The sequence below is a fragment of the Otolemur garnettii genome, unplaced genomic scaffold, assembly GCF_000181295.1.
Source record: "Otolemur garnettii isolate 467f Iridium unplaced genomic scaffold, OtoGar3 scaffold00243, whole genome shotgun sequence".
Lineage (NCBI taxonomy): Eukaryota > Metazoa > Chordata > Mammalia > Primates > Galagidae > Otolemur > Otolemur garnettii.
The window spans coordinates 270,417-293,825 of NW_003852638.1; the positions used below are offsets into that span (position 1 = coordinate 270,417).

Consider the following 23,409-nt stretch of genomic DNA (forward strand, 5'->3'; position numbering starts at 1 on the left):
GACATTTATGAGGGAAAGATAAGTAGAAAAATCTTTACAAAAAGAGAGAGTAAAGGAAAGAAATGGAAAGGAAAGAATGAATAAAAGGGTAGGAAAACTGTAGCAGCCCTTATTACTGATGAAAGAAAAAAATGGAAAAATGAATGATAGAATGAAACAAAACAAACAAGCAAGCAAAAAACCTTAAGAGAAACAATCGGGAAAAAAAGAAAAATAGTAGCAGGAAAACTATAGCAAAAATGGAGCCCTTGCTAATGAAGAAAGAAATAATAAAAATTATAAATACAAAGAAAAAAGAGGAAAAAAAGAAAAATCTAGGGTAAAAAGTTGAAAAAACTGTTTCTAAAAAGAAAAAAAATACACAGAAACACATACACATACGGATATAAAATAGAGCAATAATATATTGCTTGAACAACTGGTGATGTTCTGGGGTAGGAAATGCTAATCATGAAGCTGATAGGCTGTATAAGATGGGGGCTGTAAGCCTTTACCTTACCAAGGAGACCTGGTCCTGTCTTCTTCATGTCTTTGCCCTGAATCCTGACAGGGTTAGGAGCCTGAAGCTCTCATCAGCCTACTTAATGGACATACCTCAACTTTTTCAAATCGTGTTGCTTGGCCACACAATGGCTTTCCCAGGAAAATGTTCTTCCACTCAAGTCTTCCTACGGGTGGCTGCCCAGCTCAGCAGGCGTGCCAGAAGTGACCTCACAGTAGGACCCTATGTGCTGATCCTCCAAAGCAGCTCTCCCACAATGGCTGCAACCCAGCCTGCAGACAAACAATAAAAGCTCCACTCTGCCTGGTAGCGCAAACCCAGCCCCAAGGCATTATTCAAGACTACTCACTCACCTAAATTCTCCCAACATAACTCCAGCAAGTGCTCAGGTCCAAAAAAAAAAAAAAAGCCTTCTGTCTGAAAACCACCACCAAACTGGCCAACCTCTGCTGGTACGTAAGCACTTGCCTTCTCTGCCGTTTCTCCACTGCTCCCAATCTCTTTGTTGGCTCCTGGAATCTCCTGCTACTTCCCTGTGTGCCGATAGCAATGCTTCTGGGCAGGGCTCCCTGTGCCCCGAAAGTGATGTTTCTGGGCAGGGCTCCCCAGCCATATGTGGCTGCAGTCCTTTCTTGTGCCCCCAAATCGATGTTTCTGGACAGGGTTCCCCAGCCAGAGGCAGCTGGAGTCCTTCCTCCCCAGTCTCACTTTGAGTGGCTGCAGAAGAGATGTCTCTTGTCTGTCATCTTGCTCACCTTCATTTATATCATACTTTGTCTAATTTATAAATTAAATGTATATATAGCATAGATATGTATGTATAAGGAAAAAATTGTATAGATAGGGTTTAATAGTATCAGCAGTTACAGAAATTCACTGGGGTTCTTAAAATGTATCCCCCACAGATAAGGAGGGAACACTTATACTTAGTTTGCTGCAACACAATACAGCTTCTCCAGCTCTTCAGCTGAAACTGTTGATAAAAACAAGAAAAGTAAAACAAGGAAAGATAGGAATATGGATACTGTACTATGATTGCATGGTAAGTCACAGAAAACAGGACAAAAACAAAGATCCTTGAAAAGACTTTCTGACTGCCAGCAGAGAAGACCTCAAGTGAGATCAGTGTACTTACTTTTGCTAATCCTCTTCTAAGGAAGATGTTAGTAATTGTACTTAGTTCTAGTAATTTTCTCTGCCCTATGTATGATGTGAACAACATCAAAGTGACCTGTGACTTTACCTCACATAGAATCACTGGAATGTTCACTCCCTTAAGAGCTTATCCCTACCTCATATTCAGAGAAGCTTAAGGAGAAACACTGCAGAGGTGAAGACAACAGAACTTTTTGTTTCGAAAAGGCTACCACTAAAGAGCTTTAAAACATTCAACCCAACTTCCTTTTTAGTAATCTTACTTGTCAAATTGATACTCTCTTTGAAATTCCCACTTTTATTTACTTATTAATTTATTTTGCAAAATCATTTCCATTTTTGGCTGAAGAGGCTGAGGCAAGAGAATTGCTTAAGCCCAAGAGTTTGAGGATGCTGTGAGCTGCGATGCCACAGCACTCTACCAGAGGGTGACATAGTGAGACTCTATCTCAAAAAAATATATATATATCATTTCCTCTGATTCCTCTCCCAGTTTTCTCCAGCCCTCACTCATTCTCCTTTACGACCTTCTTTTCCTCTAGGAAATGTGGATTTTTCCAAGTTTGTCTCACTCCCCTTCTTTTTCTACATCTTCCTCATCGTAGACAAGCCCATTCAGATGTATAACTTTGCCTATTACAACATTATTCTAAGGTTGCATCTTTAACCTCAGTGTTCTATCTCCACCTAAAAATGCTTATCAGCCAATTGCCTACTGAAAATGTCTACGTGAATATTCCATTAAACTCAACATATATAGAAAAAAAGGATGTCGTGCCTGTTGATCTGCTGCTCTTCTCTATTCCTGACAGTATTTTACTCCTTCCTATGTCCACTTTAAGTGTTAGTGCATGACCTGCAAACCTATGGATGAACTGAAATTCTCTCTGCCCCTAACTTTTTACATTCAATAATCACTAAATCATATTAAGTATACCTCTTTTCTGCCTCTGCTTTATATTTCCACTACCACTGGAAATATAAAATAAATGTTTGTTTATATTTATTTTATGTTTTTGTTTCCTAGTTTACATTTATTTTATGTTTAAATTTCCTCAACATGAGCTCTGATGGTTTTCTGGAAGGGGGGAACCCAGCAACTATTATTGTTATTTCTTAAATTAAAAAAAAAGAAAAGCAAAAACCAGTGAACATGTATAATGCCAAGAAAAAGACCAACATTTTCAAATGAATAAATAGAGGCTCCTAACTTTATTTCACCATGAATGGGTGAAAACTTCTTAACAGACTGATGCTAGTCTCAGGATTATTTATATATGACAAGGAAATTATGGTTTTGACATCTGCAAAACTTTGTCTCTTGGTCTTTGTACATGGTTCCTTTCCATCTATCCCCTGTACGAGGGGTCAGCAAATAACAGGCCACAGGCCAAATCCAGCCTATCATATGGTTTGATGAACAAAGTTTTACTGGAGTGCAATAATGCCTATTAACTTACATCTGATCTATAGCTGCTTTCACATTACACTGGCAGGCTTGAGTAGATATGACAGAGACCACATGGTCTAAAATGTTTGAAGTCTGATCCTTTACAGAAAAAGCTTGCCAGTCTCCCTAACCAGAATGCCCTAAACCTCAAACCCAATCTTGTGGCTCCTCTACCTAAAATTCTCGATGAATCCCTGCAGTAAACAATGCTGGCTTCCTCCCCAGTAGCCATTCCTTCTTCTTTCTTGCTGTAGAAACATAATTCTAGTTGGATATTTATCATCTGAATACCCCTTCACAGCTCCAAAAAAGTGATTCTTTGAAGCTAATCAGAATAATCATCTCTGCTTTCCCATGGCTAGCTTAGAAATGAGCATGTAGTATAACCCAGTCAATAAAATGTTGCTTGAGGTCTACTCCAAGCTTCTGAATTTTCTCCCTCTTTATAAGAAACACATGAAGAAAAACCCTTGCAGCCTTTAGATAAGGTCGTGTGAGAACATGATATTTGGACCTGCTGCAATTGAGTCAACCATGAAAAGACATGAACAAAACACGGCCAGTGGCACAGAGGGAAGACAAACAAGCTGAATCAAATGCTATCAATGAACCCCTCTCCCCCAAATAACTCTGGTTCCTATTGTTTCAGCCACTGTTCTTCATGTGATCTATCTTTGACAGCCAAAAGCATTCTACCTGAGAAAGTTCCTGTGGCTTATGGGACAAGAGCTACCCATTTCTGGAGTATTAAGAAATCTTCTGTAAGCTTGCCTTACCTAGGTATTCACCTCATTCCCAATCACTCCCATATCACACTTTTTGAGCTAGTAGACTCCAACTGCTCACAAACCCTACAAAGTTTACTCACATCTCTTAGCTTAGCTTTTCCACCTGCTGTTTTTCTGCCGAACAGGAAATCTTGTTAGATGTTCCTTCTTCCTTTTTACCTGGCAAATTTCCACTCACTGTGCATGCTTACCTGAAATCCTACCAACTTTTGTAAAGCTTTAATTCCTCACCATGAACTCAGACTGCTTGGCACATACTGAACACACTAAATACGCAATAGATGATAACTATAAGCTCCCATAGGGCATCTGGCACACAGTAACACTGAATAAAGTAGTAAATAATAAAAATGACAATTATAATAACAAGCTCCTGCTGTATCTTTTTAAATGTGTGTATTCTGTAATGTTAAAAAAAATGCTTATTATCTAAAAAACACTTGATAGTTGTTAAGTAAACAAATGAATAAATAAACAAAAATATCCTCTTTGAAAATTCTGTTGAAAAAACACAGAAATTACATAGGGACAGCTCTATTCTATTACAAACACCTTAAAGACCAAAACTAAATCTCTTGCCATTTGCAAAACAAAGGTGTCCTCAAACAGTTCAGACTGTACAATGCATGAAGGTGTCACATCTAGTTAACACAGCAATTGTTATGGCAAAACATTTTTTGTTCTTTGGTTACCATTTGTTTACCTAGAGTTGGGCTACTGGAATATTTATTGTGTTAACCTTTTGGCTAATGGTGACAGATTATCTTGTTCTAACAAAGTTATTGTCATCATGATAATAATGCAGCAGATAGAACACATCCTGTTATAACAAAATAAATATGTCTTGTTCAGTTTCAACTTGTAGGGAATAAAGTTGACAAAAGCAAGCCCTCATTGGCCTGCAAATATGTAACGTAACCTGCGCTTGTCAACAAGGAATTACATTTCTGACTTCTATAATCAAGAGGTACCTTTTAAAAAGAATCTCCTGTTGGCATTGGTGCACACTGGCTAAGTTTTACATTTCTTATGGTCATTTGTTTATAGCACCAGAAAAGTATTTTTGAGTTCTCAGTTTTAAAGATAGTTATACCTTTCATGACCTTTAAAGATAGTAGTATCACCTTTAAAGATAGCTACACCTTTCTATGTAATATAGCTGACTTTTGAACAATACTGCAGGGGCCCACTGATCTACAGATTTTCCCCTGCTTCTGCCACCTACAGAAAGCAGAAACAACCTCTCCTTTTCCTCCTCAGCCTGCTAAATGTGAAAATGATGAGGATGAAGACCCTTCCACTTAATGAATAGTAAATATAACCTTCTTCCTCCTGGCTTTCTTAATAACAGTTTCTTTCACTTATTGTAAAAATACAGTGGCTGCTTTTGCAATACAATGGCAGGCTTGAGTAGATATGACAGGGACCATAAATATGTAATACACATAACATACATAATATGTGTTAATCAACTGCTTGTATTATTGGTAAGGCTTCTTCTGGTCAATTAGTAGTCAAGTTTGGGAGGAATCAAAAGTTATATGCAGATTTTTTACTGGCATGCCTAATTCCTAGGTTGGTCAAGGGTCAACTCCAATTCATTTGCCAAATGCAAACCATTTATTATAAAAATTAAATAGAAGATCCATTTTTATAACAAATTCAATTTGTTAAAATGTGACCATAGAAGAAACATACAAAATGGTATCTTAAATTTTTTCCTTATTTATGCAAAAATATCATAGAGGATTTAAGAACCATAATTATTAATTAATGAATTAATTTTTTGAGACAACTGTTTGAGATTATAAACTACTTACAAAAAACTTCCTAAATAATTCTGAGTTCCAAACTCTTTAATTTAAAGAAAAATATTCTAGTAAAAAATAAGTAATTTACATGCTTTTTTCTTTACAGTTTTTGGCCAGGGCTGGGTTTGAACCTACCACCTCCAGCACATGGGGTCAGCACCCTACTCCTTTGAGCCACAGGTGCTACCCCATGTTGTTTTTTTTTTTAACTGCTCTTTTGTGATCAAAAATTCCTTGATCTTATTTTGTAATCTAGGGTAAAATCACCAAGACTTATTCATTATCAGAATTCTTACCTGAGTTGCTACTTTGAGAAGAATTTTTGCAGGTCTTATTGCCATTTAGTATCTTTCCTTTTTCATATTCTGAAATTTGTTTGTAAATGCTATGTATACAAAATGTTAATAAAATCACTATTTGAATACTGATATGAAAAACATCTACCAAATGCATTAAACTCTTACAATATTTCAGACACTATCAGAGCTAATATCAGAATTTTAATTATCCCATACACTTCAAATGTGTAAACTCTACAAATTTATTAAGTTTCTAATTAAAAAAGAAAAAAAAGTAAGTTGAAATAGTAATGAATTGAAGGCAGTACAGCTCAGTAAATTAACTAGAGTTGGCTTGACATGATGCAAGGTGTCCTAGTTTTGTAAGCAACGACTACTGGTTCTTGGACAATTTTCTTTTCTTAGGCTCAGTGTTTTCTGAGAATTTTACTGCCTTATTTCACTAAGTTGTTTTGAACATTTAACAAGATTACATTTTAAAGTGTCCAGAGAAATAGTGAAGCAATGGAGTAAGTTTTTAAAAATATTTTTGCTAAAATAATTTTAGCAAAAATTATTTGCTAAAACTGTTTTAGAATTTCAAATAAAACTCTATGTGTATTTATTCATAAATTCTAATAGACAAATGCTGCAGTTTCTAGAAAATATTAAATCCTAATTTGGAGCATTAGCTGTGCTATGTGGCTTATAATTCAGTGTATCTCAGCTATTCATAATGTGTAACAAAATTTATTTAGGAATATATTATCTTATCAGCTAATATAATTTTTTGTTGTTGAGACAGAGGACTTGTTATGTTACCCAGGGTGGAATGTAGTGATATGATCATAGCACACTGTAGCCTCTAACTCCTGGGTGCAAGCAATCCTCCCTCCTCAACCTTGGGAGTAGCTGAGATTATAGGCATGAGGCATGGCACCCAATGAATTAGATAGCATCACTATTTCCTACTAGTGAGCTAATCAATCACATCAGGATAAAAACAAATAATTGTCACGCCCAAGTTGGACTACTACTATTCCTTCTCTACCTAACCAAACTCTGAACCACCAGATCTTTGTTAAAATGATGCTTAAACTCCATGTTCATCCCTGACTCACATGGAAGACAAAACCTTACTTTTCTTTTTCTCAAGTTCCATAAAGGAGATGCAAATTGGCATTTTCTCATTTCCAAGATACATTACTATCAACATATTTACCCACAACATCTCACAATTCACTCAGCTTCACTCTCATTTCATAGGTCACTGTACATAGTAGATATTTTTGTAGTGAAAATCATAATTTCAGTATTGAATGTTAACTATTTTACTTTGACGCACACTGTTTCCTTGAGTCTAGTAGCAGGTAGTCAAATGACTTTCCACAAAATATGAGATGCATCATAAACAGAAGTGGCATCCCTGGGCAGGGACCATGCTAATCTTCTCTGCATTGTCCCAATTTGGGTATATGTACTATCCATGCAAGCACAAAGCCCTACCTTTATACAGGGATACTGACAAAGCATAGATGAGGCTCAGTTCAAGTTCACTCTAAATAACCTGCTTTAGAATCAGAGAGCTGTGTTAAATGCCTTCCTTGTGAGGTACAATTTGAAAATATTTTTAAAACCTGAGGTAGAGATGCAAGCAGCTTCAGAGATTTTTGTGAATATGGAAAGCAAATCACTTGAGCAGCCAACCACAAGTTGGCGCTCACTGCTCTGGGAAGAGGGATGTGGGACATTCTGCTACCTAAGAAAAGGAGCTACACAGGATAGAAAGGGGCCTTGAGATATAGATCTGGCAGCAAAGAAGAAAGGAAACTCTGATCTCTTCCTGAAACATTATTTGAACCTCTCTGACAGTTAGAACAATCCCATATACTATCTGCTAGTGAAAAGCCAAACAAGGACATCAAAGGAGAAATTACCATGAAGGTGTCTTAATGTGGGCTAAGATGTGGGCTCCAAATAAGGTTTTGAGTGTGGGGAGAAGGGTCAATTTCCTCACTATGTGCATGGCTAAACCTAGGAGGCCCAACTGCCACAGCAGGGTGCTGATGCGTGGCTGAGCATATAAGAATATGTATGTAAACTAGAAAAAGTTGTAACCTTAAGTCTAATTATGGATCACCATGAAGACTCAAGGATCTGAATTAGTCAGGGCATCCTGGTAGCAAACATCAATCATATCAGACTGCAGGACCAGGTTCAATGGCAACAATGTAGCAACAGAATCAACAGAAACAATGGAATGCTTAGAACATCTTTATGCTCTCTCTTTCTGTCTTGCAAAAGCAGATTATCCCCCCTGGACTTAGAACACCTTCACCCCTTAGGTCCTTGAAAACTTCGAGGAGGAGGATAGCTATCAGGGGAGAGTACAAAGCTTTTCTGCTAACCTGGACATTTCAAACCCAACTAACTAATTTGAAAAATCAAAATACGACATTATTTTTATCCTATGCAGAGGGCTTATACTTGGAGTGAGATGGGGAATGGTGGGATCCTGTACCCTTGCTACTTATAACCAGTTTAGCCTTTTGCTTAATTTCTGGTTGATGAAGTATATTAACTCATTGCCATTCCAAAGCTACCTGAACCTAGCTATGAAATCTCACCTGATGTCTAAGATACAATAATTATAATTACTTTAAACTTCAACATGATATTAACTTGTTTCTTAATGTAAACACTTACGCTTGCAAACCACTGCGAATAGCATAATCTCTAGCAGTCCTTCCAACCATATCTTGAGGAGAGGTATCGACATGTTGCTGAAGAAGAAAACTAGCTATATCTGGCAAATTCTCACGTAAGGCAATCATCAAAGCTGTTCTAAAATAACAGACAAATGACTTTACCCTGAGGAACTTTAGTAAAGTTACTTCAACACTGCATTTCATATACTTTACCAATGTCATGTCTTGCTGGTCAGTGCAGATTTAACCACTTACATATATTAATAGACATAGGGTATTCAAGTGTTCATCTAAACTACTACCAAGGCTAAAAGGAAGAGACGATTCTTGTCCCAGTAGGGCAGTGGTTCTTGACCTGTGGGTCGTGACCCCTTTGTAACAATGAAAATACATCCTGCATATCAGATATTTACATTATGATTCATAACAGCAGCAAAATTACAGTTATGAAGTAGTAACGAAAATAATTTTATGGTTGGGGGTCACCACAACATGAGGAAACTGTATTAAAGGGTCGCAGCAATAGGAGGCATTAGGAAGGCTAAGAACCACTGCACTAGGTTATTACACAGTAGAAGGTGCTAACTTAAAGTCCTCTGACGGGCAAGAAACTATACTGATGTCAATTAACTATGGTAGGCAAAGATTTCAGTGAAGATTTATTCATTAGTTCCCTAGTCAGATATAATAGTTTGTAATTCCTTCTGTTAGGGCTCAGGTAAGAAGGAACTACCTGAAGGCTTAAAACAGTAGTAGTAATAATAATAATACCCTTAGTAATTTCAGTAGATGCTGCATACAATCATGTGCTAGGCACCAAATTAAATGCTTTTAATCTTACAAACACACAACCACCCTTGAAGAAAATATTGTTATCCACCTTTTCATATCAGAAAACATATTTGGTGATAAAGAGTCTCAAGGTCACACACCTAGCAAGTGAGAAAGCTAGAAATTAAACCTATTATTGTGGGACTCTAAAGCCTCTTTTCTCTTTATCAACCACCCATGGCTTATCTCCTTTAAAGGAAAAGTTTTTCCAATTTAGGATATCTTTCTTCCCTGCATCCATACTAATTTTTTAAAAATCAAAATACACTAGAAGTGAAAAAGGAAAAAAAACTGGTGAACCCACAGTACCTGGTAATAGCAATTAAGAGTGACTTAGGGATTACTAAACACTAATATTCTTCAAAGAAAGCAACTTAAAGCAAAGACTCATCTAAAGGACAAAATGAATTTAAAGTCCTATTTATGGTTAACACAGTGTTTTTAAAGGGAAAGAATATAAGCAGCAGAGGTTAGAAAAATATAGAAAATGATTAAGAAGTTCAATATTGAGGTATAAAGTAAACTGAAAGTTAAAATCCACATATTATCATATCACAAAATAAAAGGAATACAAAATCCCTTTAGCTAATATAAGTTCATAGGACCACAAACATTAGATTACAAATAACATGCACTGATTAATGTAATAAGAGAAGATAAATTCTAGTATATACTGTTCTTTATGTTGCCCGGGCCAAATAATTGCTTTTCTACATGATGGTTTGTATTGATACTTTGTACAACATCTCAATAATTATAAGTTAATTTTAGTAATTTAATATTTCTGACTTGTGTGATTACTACTATAGAACACTCAGGTTTAAAAAATATAACTACTATACCTTTTCCAATTATCAACTGCACTTATATTTGCATTTCTCTTCATTAAAAACTCCACCATGAGCTGTCTATTATAATTCACAGCAAGTAAAAGTGGTGTGAATCCACCCTGTAAAACAGCAAAAAAAAATTGATAATTCACAAAATTACTTATTTCTTAACTAAACTCAAGACCTCATATAAGATCTTTGAACTTATATCATAGAATGTAAATAAAAAGCAGTCCCTTCCTGTTCACCCCTCTGTGCTTTTCCATGTGCAAACTCCCCTCCTCTGCCTCACCACAACAACTTGCCATGTCCAAAACTCACTTCAAACATTCACCAGTTCCAAGGTTCTTTGCTTCTCTCACACCATTTAGCACCGCATATTGCAATTAGTTTATTCTTTCCCATTTAAACCAAGAGCTTCTCGAGATCAGGGACTGTAACTTTTCTCTATATCCCCCAAACCTAGGACATAGTAGTTAATTCTTTACATATTTTTATTAAATTAATGATCTAAATTATCTCTAGAGCAGTGACTATATTTCAAAGAATATTTACTACAAGGATTGTGCTTCAACAGAAATATTCCATGATCACCTATGTTTAAGAAATATTACAAAACTGCATTCTATGTCCAATATTCAAGAAAACTCTTGGACCTGCCTAATCCTATTAGACAATACTTCTTTGTGGCAAACATTATCATTAAGTGATGAGAGTTTCATAGATATAGTTTCAAGTGCTTGTCAACAACAGCTGAGGTTTCCTGCAGGTGACACAAACTCACATGAGTCCCTTTTATCAATGATGTCGGGAACCCATATGCCAATGTCAGGCACTTAGATGGCTCACTAGGAAAATGAGCTCTGACTTAAAAGAGATGGACTGCAAATGAACTTCAATTGATTATTATGAGATAATCCTTAGGACTTGTCCTATTAAAAGGGGATAAATTTTTAATATTAGAAAGCATATGCAATTTTATTTTCGATGATAATGATAATCCCGTAACCCTACTGCATATACACTTATTTAATCAATTGTTTTAAATGCTACCTAAAATTATCTTTTATTTTAGGCAAAATAGAAATCAGAAGTGTAAGTACAGTAAAGCATCAATGAAACTTCTAACACTGATCTATGTGGGGTATTTCTAGCATGATGAAATCTACTGAGTCACTTGCATTTTTGAGGGACAATGCTGAGACAATACAAAGTTATCTGCAATATGCACAACATACCAAATTATAACCATGATTAGCCTAAACAGGTGCATAGGCATTCTGATAGGAAGGTGTCTGCTTATGGTACATATAAAGAAAAAGCTTAAAATAAAACCCTTCTAAATTCTACAATTCAATCCCATTACTAAGAGATTTGTACACAATATAGTATATAATAATATAATACTACATATTATAAAAACCTGTAAATTATCTTGAAAAACCTTGAAATCTTTATCATAATACACTATAAAACAAGAGCTATAAACTCAAGTACTTACAGCGGCAAAGTACTTGACCCACATAGGTGAAGTACATAGGTGGGCACCATAGAAAACTGGAGAACAGGTGCTTCCTAACGAAGGGCAGCGTCTGCACTCACACCAAACTGTAAGATGGACTCAAGAGACACCAGACTGGATTCTTTAAGAGAAGCCTGAATTCCAGATTGCTGCATGTCTCCTAAATTTCACACACTCGTTGCATTTATGGAGGCAAACTAAATATACCTGTGGCCCACATTTAGAATATGGCTCTTGTGTTTTTATATTTTCTATCAATGTGTTTCTACACAGTTATATATAATGCATGTAAAAATCTTTCCTTTCTTTAGTGTCATATGTTTTTCTAAAAAATCAAGCCTGACATGTAATACAAAGTGCTATTATGACTCATAATAGCAAAATTGACTCAAAATTTCACTTCAAGAAATTTTACATTTATTCATTTACAGTCTGTTTATATTTAATTCTCCCAAATTGCTGAACAAATACGTAATTAGTTCATGGGACTGCTGAAACTAAACCATTAAAAGAATTCTTATCTCTATTCCTAATCATGTCATAAAAATGCCATATTGATTATGCTAACGCTCTATGAACATAACAGACATACTGAGACAGTCCATCACACAGCTTCAAGTAAAAAAACAGGTCAGGATTTTTTTTTTTTTTTTTTGAGACAGATTTTCACTATGTTGCCCTCGGTAGAGTGCCGTGGCATCACAGCTCACAATAACCTAAAACTCTTGGGCTTAAGCAATTCTCCTGCCTCAGCCTCCCAAGTAGCCAGGACTATAGGCACCCACCACAACTGCCTGGCTATTTTTTGGTTGCAATTATCATGGTTGTTTAGCAGGCCCAGGCCAGGCTCGAACCTGCCAGCCTTGGTATATGTGGCTGGCACCCTACTCACTGAGCTACCGGCACCAAGCCCAACAGGTCAGGATTTGCTGCTACTCTAATTAAGAAAATCTTGATTATAATAAATATTTACTGATCTAATCAATCAAATCACAGCAGTCACGAGATCCTGAAAGTCTACCCTTACTTATTGAAAAACCACCTATAAAGAAATTTCTAAAGGCCCTCTGAATGGCAGTAAATGACTGATGGTTGAAAAGAATAAGGTGTTATTTTCTGTAAGCTGATCAAGACTGCCAATATTATTCCTTGTAACTTTGCAACCACAGAGGTAGAGAAAGATAAATCTCAGGGTAATATTATTAGAAAGGAGCGATTTGAAGGAAGTGGTCCCTATCAAACCCCCACTGCTCTAGAGATTTCTGATGTTTTTGAGGCATGTTCTTTGTATATGCCACTTATTTATGCAGGAATCCTTAAGCAGGAATTTATCCAAATCTCAAGAAAATACTTTCTCCTCTTTTGTTAGAAACAGGGTTTCACTCTGCTGCCACCATGACCTCCTGGCCACATGTAATCCTCCCACCTCAAGCCTCCGAGTAGCTGGGACTACTTGAGTAGTACATGCCACCATGCCCATTTCTGAGGAAATATTATTAAATATACATTCCATAATTTATTAGATTTACTAAATCAAAATCTTCAGGGGAGGACCTAGACTTGTAGACTTTTCTGAATTCCCCAGATGACTGTGATCCACAGCTCTAGATGAAAACTTATGCAGGAGACATCACTTCAGTCTCATCTGTCATCCACATGGCCAATCCCCTTTATCAACTAGGGATCTGACAAAGAAGAAAGCATGGCAGAGTCATTTACTGAAAACTCCATCTGATTTTCCTGGTTAGGGATCGAACAGGGACTAATAAACTCAAAAAACCACTTGGTTTTGCTATTTATAAACTTTTCTCATCAAGACATTCTAGACTGGAGAACAGTATTCACACTCTCATCTGGAACAGGATAGTAAGTCAGTTAATTCTTTGTTCTTCCCTCTTCTGAAGTATTTCCCACTTCTTCACCACCTGTTCACAGACAATATGGAGTCCTCAGAGTCCTCCTAAAACTGATCTCTAGGCAAATTTATAGCTCATTAACTCTCTTTTCCAAACTGAGAAGTATTATCACCAAAACTGAAGAGCACCTTGCCTGAACATATAAGTTGGAAAAAAGCAACCAACCAACCAACCTAAACAAACAAACAAAAACCTCTTCTAGGTATTTTCCCTCAATTACATAATTTCTAAATTGGCCTGAAGGTTTCTGATGCTCTCCTTTCCCTTTCCATTCATCTCTCTTGAGCCTTGCCACTGAGAAATAAATCTCTTCCATATAAATTAATTTTAAGAAAAGTGTCAACAGTAGCAAGATTTCCACTTCTTATAAAATGCTTTAGATTTGTTGGACTTATAAGATAAAGCCTATTTTGTGGACAAATTTTGCTTTCCTGTGTTGTTTTATACTAATTAGGAAAAAAAACACTTGGGTGGGGAAAAACACTTAGCAAAAAAATTTACCTTTAACAAATTCAGTGCTTTCACAGATATTTGCCATAAATGAATAAAAGAAAGCTGTACCCGCTAATGCCTCTTTAAAAAATTGATATTTTAAGAAAAATCTTAGACAATTAAGTCATTCCAAAGTATTTTCATTCATGGAATGCTTGAGCTTCCAAATATGAACCACTGACCCTTACATATATGTCAATATTAAAACAAATGCATTTCAAATATTTTGGAAATAAAGTTAGTTGATCTGTACCTTGTTTTTTATTTCAATACCTGCATGGTATGAAAGCAGTTTTTCTACTAGCAACATATTCTCCTTATAGACAGCATAATGGAGGGCAGTATTGCCATAGATATCCTGAAGGTTGGGATCAGCACCATATTCCAGTAGAGAAATAGCACATTCCCATTCCTGGCAATGTACAGCCTGTTGGCATTAAATCAGGAAATAAGATTATAAATTCTAGGAATTCAAATAAACATTCCACAGGTTTCACCAACCAATTATATTTAAATGAGATAAAATCATTTTGGTTCTACATGTTTAAATCAAATCTATCTCATGCTGAAATAGTTGGTTACTATATACCTTCATCAGAGGTGTCCTCTTTTCTCTGTCACAGATGTTAAGTTGGCATTGTCTTTCCAGCAGGAGAATCACCACTGCTAAATGGCCTTTGGTACAGGCCAGATGGAGAGCGGTCCTATGAAAGTCAGAGAATTTTTAGAAAACTATAGTGTACTATCCCAAAACAAACAATGATTCATGCAGTTGTAAACATTAAATAGAATGTTATTATTCAAAAGAAATAATTTTCTTGTGAAGAATATACATTATTTATTAGCTCTTACAGCTCACTACATTGAGAGAAGCCTATTTGAATGAAAAGAGCTCGACCTCTAGAAGCAGTTCAATTTTAGCTTAAATCCCTACTTTAAGCTCTGTCATTTATTGGCTATGGCTTACCCCTGCCTCAACTTCTTTACCTATAAAATGGTGATGAAATAGTAGCCAACTCACAGGACACCACCGGGATACTTGAGTGAAACTCTATGCAAAGTATTTACAGCAGTTCCAAGAGCAAATAAAAGCTCAATAATTGTTAGATACTGTAAGAAGTACTGTTACTACTATTTAACAACCATTATTATTACTTAAAAAGAGAACACATTAAATAAAATGTTTAGGGCAATTCCAAGCACAAAAAAAACAGCTCAATAATCATTAGATGTTATAAGAATTACTGTTACTACTACTTAACTATAGTGACTACTACTCAAAAAGAAAATATTTGAAGTAAAATGATATAATTGTAGTACTAGCACTAGGTTTTATTAAAAATTAAGAGATAATATTATATTTCAGTGATTATCAGATGCTCATTTTCTCACATTTTAACATCTGTGACATTAAAATTCCACTTAAAATTCATGATTTCTTATAACTATAACAGGCAGCACTAAAAAATCCTTTTATTGATACCAAAAATAATAGGGAATCACATAATCCCTGGTGCCTTACATCAAGTGAAATGTGGTGAATATAAAAGGTCTTTGGAAGATCTAGATATATGACCAGCATTTAAGTAAGTATTAGTTTTTAGAAGTTGTATGGGGTCAGAGGGCTGAAACAACAAAGACAACAACAAATTTTAAAACAAAGTAATTCTTTCTTTAGTTTTCAAAAAACTTCAAGCCAGCTGGGCGTGGTGGGTCACACCTGTAATCCTAGCACTCTGGGAGGCTGAGCTGGGTGGACTGCCTGAGCTCAGGAGTTTGAGACCAGCTTGAGGAATCGCAAGACCCCCACCTCAAAAAACAAACAAACAAACACACAAAACCCCCCAAAACCAATAAATAAATAAATAAATAAATCTTCAAGCCAAAGCAAACTCAGGATTCAAATAAATAGGTAAGACTTATTTTATTCAATAGTTAGACGTGTAGAATATATGCCCAATCAGATATTTTTCAGTGATTAATATTAGCATTTAAGATGTTATACCTTGGCTCAGCGCCTGTGGCTCAAGTGGCTAAGGTGCCAGCCACATACACTTAAGGTGGTGGGTTCGAATCCATACCAGGGCTGGCAGGTTCAAGCCTGGCCTGGGCCTGCTAAGCAACAATGATGGCTGCAACCAAAAAATAGCCAGGCCTTGTGGCGGGTGCCTGTGGTCCCAGCTACTTGGGAGGTGGAGGCAGGAGACTCACTTGAGCCCAGGAGTTGGAGGTTGCTGTGAGCTGTGATGCCACAGCACTCTACCCAGGGAGACAGCTTGAGTCTCGGTCTCAAAAAAAAAAGATGTTATACCTTTTCAAAGGGGCAATTAAATGTTTTGTTATAATTTTCTACACTCAGAAATGCTTTTGTTTAAAAGGAGGGAGGAGGCAGTGCCTGTGGCTCAAAGGAGTAGGGCACTAGTCCCATATGCTGGAGGTGGAGGGTTCAAACCCAGCCCTGACCAAAAACTGCAAAAAAAATAAATAAATAAATAAAATAAAATAAAATAAAAGGAGGGAGGAAAGACTTCAATTGAGATTAAGTCCTACCACTGTAATTTTAAATATTTCAACTTTCTCAGGCTAGGCAGATAAACAAGAGTATTTTTAAGAATGCAAGGGTCCTGAGAGATAAGCAGGACATGTCTGTTACATAATAGGTATTCAAGTTATATTTAAAGAATAAATGGACTGAAGGAATAAATACAGTTGATAGTTCAATATTTTAAAAGAAAACTCCCAGAAAGTAAAGCAATACTTTTGCAATACTAATAATCATTTATACTTGCTACTTTTTATTTTCATAAGGATACAAACTAAAATGATTTCTCTATAATTGCTTACATATATCCAATAAATCTGTATGTAATAAAAACATGTCTGTAATAAAATGTGTACATAATAAAATTTATATGCACAGATAAAAACGATTCTCTTTACTCATAAAGAGAATAGAAGTTCACAGACCATGCCAATAACAAAAAAAAATTAAATACAAAGAAATTATTTTTATCTGTGCAAGATCACATTCCTGCTCTCCCCAAGGATTATTTCATAAATAATAAACTTTTACTAGACGTTTTATACAAGCTCATTGCAGAAATCACATAAGGAGAAGAAAGAAATTTCACTTATAACACAAAAGACTGGAAGTAACAAAATTTTATCCCATTTTATACATATTTTCAGCTAACACCAGACCAGTCAGTGTCCATGTATAGTCAAGTTGATCTTTTCTCACTAGATATACAAAAGTACACTGTCACATACCAACATCATATTGTATCTATTTCCCCCTTTGGTGTTTACCTATTATCCCATCCTATGGATGCACTGAAATTTAGCTACAAAATCTACTATATGGATTCTTATACATTGCTATTTTAAGGAGTGCTGAGAAAAACAAATTGTATGTGTCATTGATTACTTACTAAAGATATTTTAGTACAATGGTACAATGTATGTAAAGGACATACATATTTCTTTTTTTAAATGTGGTGCTGGCACCAAATTATCTATTTGGAAAGTTATGGACACCTTAAACTTGAAGCAGTAGTCCTAATGCCACTGCTCTCTATCCTCACAAACTCTGTGGAGAGAAAACAGTATTCTCTTCCTTTTAATTTAAATTCTTTCTCTAACCAGGAACACTAATTTCTTTTTCTATGTGCATACATTACTTGTAGAACTGCAAAAAAGCACTTTGCCCAATTTTAGATCTTTAGTCTTGCCAATTCCAAAGAATTCTCTGTAAAAATGTGTGTTTTCACCTGATATATATTGTGTACAAATATCACTGTAAGAATTTTTGCAATGATGTTGGCTTTTCTTTTGATAATTCTTTCTACACACAGGATGTTTTAATTTTTATCTTGCTAAAACAACTTTTGAAATGCTTTTCCATCAACCTTAGGAAGGTCTTTGTCATTGTAAAAATGTACCTGTATAAATAGGCATTTGTGTTTTCTTCTGGTACATTTCTCATTTTGTATGTTGAAAATTTTTAATCTATATTCCATCAAGAACTTATTTTTGTGATATAAAAATCTAGGTTTTCTCTAAACGTTAATAAGCATTTCATTTACAAATAATTCATCTTTTCCTACAAATATGAAATGTCATCATTAAAAGTTCTAAATTTTTACATATATCTAGGTGTTTCTGGATTTTCTATTCTGTTCCATTCACTTATTTTTTTTCTCTGTTAATAAATGATTAATTTGTGGGAGTGAATAATCTATTTTGATATCTAGAGGGGCATCTATTCACTTCATTACAAAAATTTTCTCATTGACCTCACAACTGTAACTCAAAAGTCTTAAAACTTTGGGTAAGTTCGCATTTTGAGAAATGCAAATCTTCCTACTTAAAAACATGAAACCATCTTCCCACTTCAGTTTCCTTACGAGGTCTGTCAGCAAAGAGTTTATATACATGCCGTAAATGGATATAAAATGGATACTGAATTTTATCTGAAGAAGTTGTAGCCCAGAAGTTGGGCCAAATTATTTCTCTCTTCATTCGTCTTTCTATAATAATTGTGTTTTGAAACGTGTACATTAAAAATAAAACATTGCAAGCCAGGTGTGGTGGCTCATGCCTGTAATCCTAGCACTCTGGAAGGCAGAGGCAGGTGGATCACTTGAACTCAGGAGTTCGAGACCAGCCTAAGCAAGCGCGAGACTCCATCTCTAAAAATAGCCCGGCGCTGTGGCAGGCACCTGTAGTCCCAGCTACTCAGGAGGCCGAGGCAAGAGGACCGCTGGAATCCAGGAGTTTGAAGTTGCTGTGAACTATCACGCCCCAGTACTCAACCCCAGGGAGACAAAGTGAGACTCTGTCTCAAATAAACAAAGAAACGAATAAATATTTAAAAAACAATCCAAAAAAACACAGCATATACTTAATTTTGTTAGTGATATCATTTTACAATTGTCAATAAAACCTCTAGAAGGGGAATGATGTGTGGATTGTAAACCTGCTTAAGTTTTGTTTTTGTGTTGCTGTTCAATAAGGGTGGACCTCTCCAAGGTTTCCCCGTCCCAGGTGCCTGGGGAGAGAGGAAAGGCCAGTCCCCTAGGGGACAGGAGGGAAGGCTGGCCCAGGAATGGGGGAAGACAGAAGGGAGGACTGGCCTACGAAGGGGGATACCCTGCACCCCACCTCCCACCTCCCACCTGGCCCAGTCACGGCCTGGCCTCCCCCTTCCTAGTACCTGTTCTTTTTGTCTGTATCATCCACACTATTTTTCCCAGACGAAAGGATCTCCTCCACTTTCCTTGCATCACCAGCAAAGGCAGCTTCATGGAGTTTTCTAAGATGTTTTTTGTGGACGCAGTAATGGGGACTCGAGAAGACACAGGGACTCGAGTCTCCCGGGTACTCCTGGGCCTTCTTGTTCCCCAACCCCCAAATCTTCTTCACTGCAGAAGCCATCGTATGGCATCGCCTCCTGGCTTTCCACCACCTCCTCGCTTTTCCTGACTTTGAGGTCAATACAGTGAACAACTTCACCCGAGGCTCACGGTTCCGACCTCAGACCAAGGCCAAGAAAGCCGTTGAGCACAAGCGCGCTTGCGCACAGCAGGACGCGTCCCAGCACTTGTACACAGGCGGCGGAGGGCAGAGACTGTTGGACACTCTCACCGGAGCACCCACGGTGAGAACGCTGTAGCTGCAGCTCACGCGCCAGCAGCCCAACCCGGCTCTCCCTGCAACGCCTCAGGGTCGCCAAGGGTGCTGACTTCAGCCGGAGGGCTGCGCTGACGGTGCCAACCAGCAAGTTCTCTTCAGTGGAGTAGGGAGGGCTGCGGCTGCAGGGGCTTAACCCTCAGGGGCTATGTTGAATTGTGCTGTGATCAACATTCAAGTGCAGGAGTCTTTTTTATAAAATGACTTCTTTTCCTTTGGGTAGATACCCAGCAGTGTGGGATTGCTGGAGCCAAGGTAGGTCTACATTTCTTTGAGGAATCTCCACACTGTTTTCCTTAGAGGTTTTACTGATTTGCAGTCTTACTAACAGTATATAAGCATTCCTTTCTCTTTGCATACATGCTAGAATCTATTGTTTTTTGACTTTTTAATAGCGGGCATTCTGACAGAGGTGTGGTGTAAGTGAGAGCTAAACAATGGGTACACATGGGCATTGGCAACTAAGAAGGGGGGAGGGTAGGAGAATGAGGGATAAAAGCTTAACTTGTGATCGCTGTAAGGCCTACAGATATATGAAAAAATGCTCACCATCCTTAATCATCAGAGAAATGCAAATCAAAACTACTTTGAGATATCATCTAACTCCAGTGAGATTAGCCCATATCACAAAATCCCAAAACCAGAGATGCTGGCGTGGATGTGGAGAAAAGGGAACACTCCTACACTGCTGCTGGGAATGTAAACTAATAAGTTCCTTTTGGAAAGACATCTGGAGAACACTCAGAGAACTAAAAATAGACCTGCCATTTGACCCTGCAATTCCTTTGTTGGGTATATTCCCAGATGACCAAAAATCACATTACAACAAAGATATTTGTATCAGAATGTTTATTGCAGCCCAATTCATAATTGCCAGGTCATGGAAGAAGCCCAAGTGCCCATCAATCCACCAATGGATCAACAAACTGTGGTATATGTACACCATGGAATACTATGCAGCCATTAAGAAGGATGGAGACTTTACATCCTTCATGTTCACATGGATGGAGCTGGAGAATGTTCTTCTGAGCAAAGTTTCACAAGAATGGAGGAAAAAGTATCCAATGTACACACCCCTATTATGAAACTAATTTATACCTTTTATATAAAAGTTATAACCAAATAGCCTAAGAATATGGGGAGGGGGAGGGAGAAGGGAGGGGGGAATGGGTGGAGGGAGGGGGATTGGAGGGATCACTTCTGAGGTTTATCTTACAGGGGTACAAGTGAATCTTTCTAAGAGTAGAATGTGAATGTTTTAAAACAATAACTGAGAAAATGACATGAAGGCTGTGTCGACCAGTTGATGGAAATATTTCAGATTGCATGTGAAAACCCCACACTGTACCCCAGAAGTGCATTAATGTACATAGTTACCATTCAATTAAAAAAAAAAAAAAGCTTAACTTGTTGGGTACAATGAGCACATTCTGGTGATGGGACTACCAAATGTTCTGACTTTAACATTATACCAGGCATACACAGAAGAAAAACATTTGTACCCCCTTAAATTTTTGAAACTTAAGAAGTCAAAATATTAAATTTTTTTTATCTATGTGAGTTAAATAAATCAATAAAAAGATTAGCTACATGGCAATATCTTATTTCTGACTTTTTGAAAAAATTACTATAAAGTCACAGGCCACTGCACTAGCAATGTTACTTAGGCCTATTTGCTAAGCCTCAGCTAGAACCATAAAAGCCTCCTATTTTCAGTTGATGGGACACCTGGCAGAGAATGGGGCAGGAAAGGAGGCATGGACGAGCACCAGCATTGTCACAGAAGACAAGGAGAAAATGAGGAGCAGCCACATATTGGAGGGTACTGAGGGACATAATGACCAACTGCAATGTGGGATCCTGGACTAGCAAAACTGGAACACTCAAAGTAGTTTGTGGCCTTCCTGATAGCATCCCTCCTGTAGATCTCTCCAACTTATTCCAGGGGAACTGTGGTTAGTAACTATGTATCTCACACTTAAAATTGCTGATAGTAGATTTTATGTATCTTCTCCACACAACTTGTGTGAAGTAGTGGATGTTTAAATAGCTAAACTTGGCAATACCACAACATGTACAGATATCAACACATCAAGTTGTACAGTGTGAATATGCAATAGTAAGATTGGCCATATGGGGAGCATTTCATGTGACAAAAACTGTCATCCACAGACATTTTTTTTTCATTTAACTCTCACACAAACCAAATTAATTTGGTGTTGTAGTAAACTCACTGCCTCAGAGGGAGCCTTAGAAAAATTAAGATGCTTTCCCAAGTGTCGTATATAGGCTGTAGGATTTAAAAACAGACCTGTGTGTATTCACTATTAAATTAGAACTAACTGAAGAGCACAAATGTGCTTAGAGCAGTAGTTCTCAACCTGTGGGTTGCGACCCCTTTGTAAGAATGAAAATACATCCTGCATATCAGATATTTACATTATGATTCATAACAGTAGCAAAATTACAGTTATGAAGTAGCAATGAAAATAATTTTATGGTTGGTGTCACGACCACATAAATGATAGTGCAAGACATGGATTGACAGTACACGCTGCAAGAGGTGAGGCTAACCATAGGTGCAGGATAGCACTGAGCACTTCTCACAGAGTCCTTTATTAAGAAGATACATAATGGGCAGAAAGATTACTAAGCAAAGACATGCAGGGGCTGCGTGCTCGGGGAAATGATTTCATAGGTGCCAGAGGGTATGTACTCAAGGAAATGATCTTCAAGGGTGGTAAGGGAAATGATCTCCAAAATACTATTTGCAATATTTCTCCACTAATCCTTCAAGGAACTGCCATAAAAGGCTTAATGTTTAACATTAGCCTTACTACTACAAGACTGAACTTTGCTCCTCCAGGATTATTGAGTTACTTAGTGGCTTGCCTTCCAAGTCACAACAGATTTCTACGCTTGCCAGGAGAATGTCTTGTTCTCAGTAATTCCTCAGATGAGTTATGATATTGATGGCTGTTGTAGTAAGTATGATGTTTAATCCTCTATAGGTTGGGGGTCACCACAATATGAGGAACTATATTAAAGGGTCGTGGCATTAGGAGGCATTAGGAAGATTGAGAACCACTGACTTAGAGGTAGTAAAACTTGATGGAAATCAAGGGGGTAGGGTAGGAGGGGATGAACAAAAACCTACCTAACAGACAGAGTGAACACTAGCTGCATGGTGGGCACACTTATGACCATGACTCAGGCAAAAGTGATCCACATAACCAAAAATATTTGCACCTCCATAATATTTTAAAATAATAACCAGAAATAATTAATGCAAAATATGGGTCACCATACTGAAACAGCTCATCAGGTTCTTACTACAATGAATAAAAATAGACTTGAATGTTCTTGACCTCTTTCTCCAAAAGACAATAAAGACATTGCTTTGCCTCTTTGGTTTTTTTTTTTTTTTTTTTTTTT

The 23,409-nt window shown here is 37.0% G+C and overlaps 1 protein-coding gene and 1 non-coding gene across 2 annotated transcripts in view; both read right to left on the bottom strand.

Moving 5' to 3' along the window:
- The window catches only part of LOC100946172 (POTE ankyrin domain family member A-like), a 232,966-nt gene extending 213,247 nt beyond the window's left edge, over positions 1–19,719 (bottom strand). The window contains exons 1-6 of the mRNA XM_023508312.1: positions 19,499–19,719; positions 14,873–14,987; positions 14,537–14,710; positions 10,366–10,472; positions 8,691–8,828; positions 6,003–6,091 (exon numbers count right to left, since the gene is read on the bottom strand). Coding sequence (XP_023364080.1) covers positions 6,003–6,091; positions 8,691–8,828; positions 10,366–10,472; positions 14,537–14,710; positions 14,873–14,987; positions 19,499–19,719 — 844 coding nt within the window. The remainder of the gene's footprint in view (positions 1–6,002; positions 6,092–8,690; positions 8,829–10,365; positions 10,473–14,536; positions 14,711–14,872; positions 14,988–19,498) is intronic.
- LOC111722380 lies at positions 7,374–7,480 on the bottom strand. Its single transcript, XR_002771203.1, has one exon. It is a non-coding gene; the product is annotated as a U6 spliceosomal RNA (small nuclear RNA).
- Positions 19,720–23,409: the final 3,690 nt, after the last annotated feature.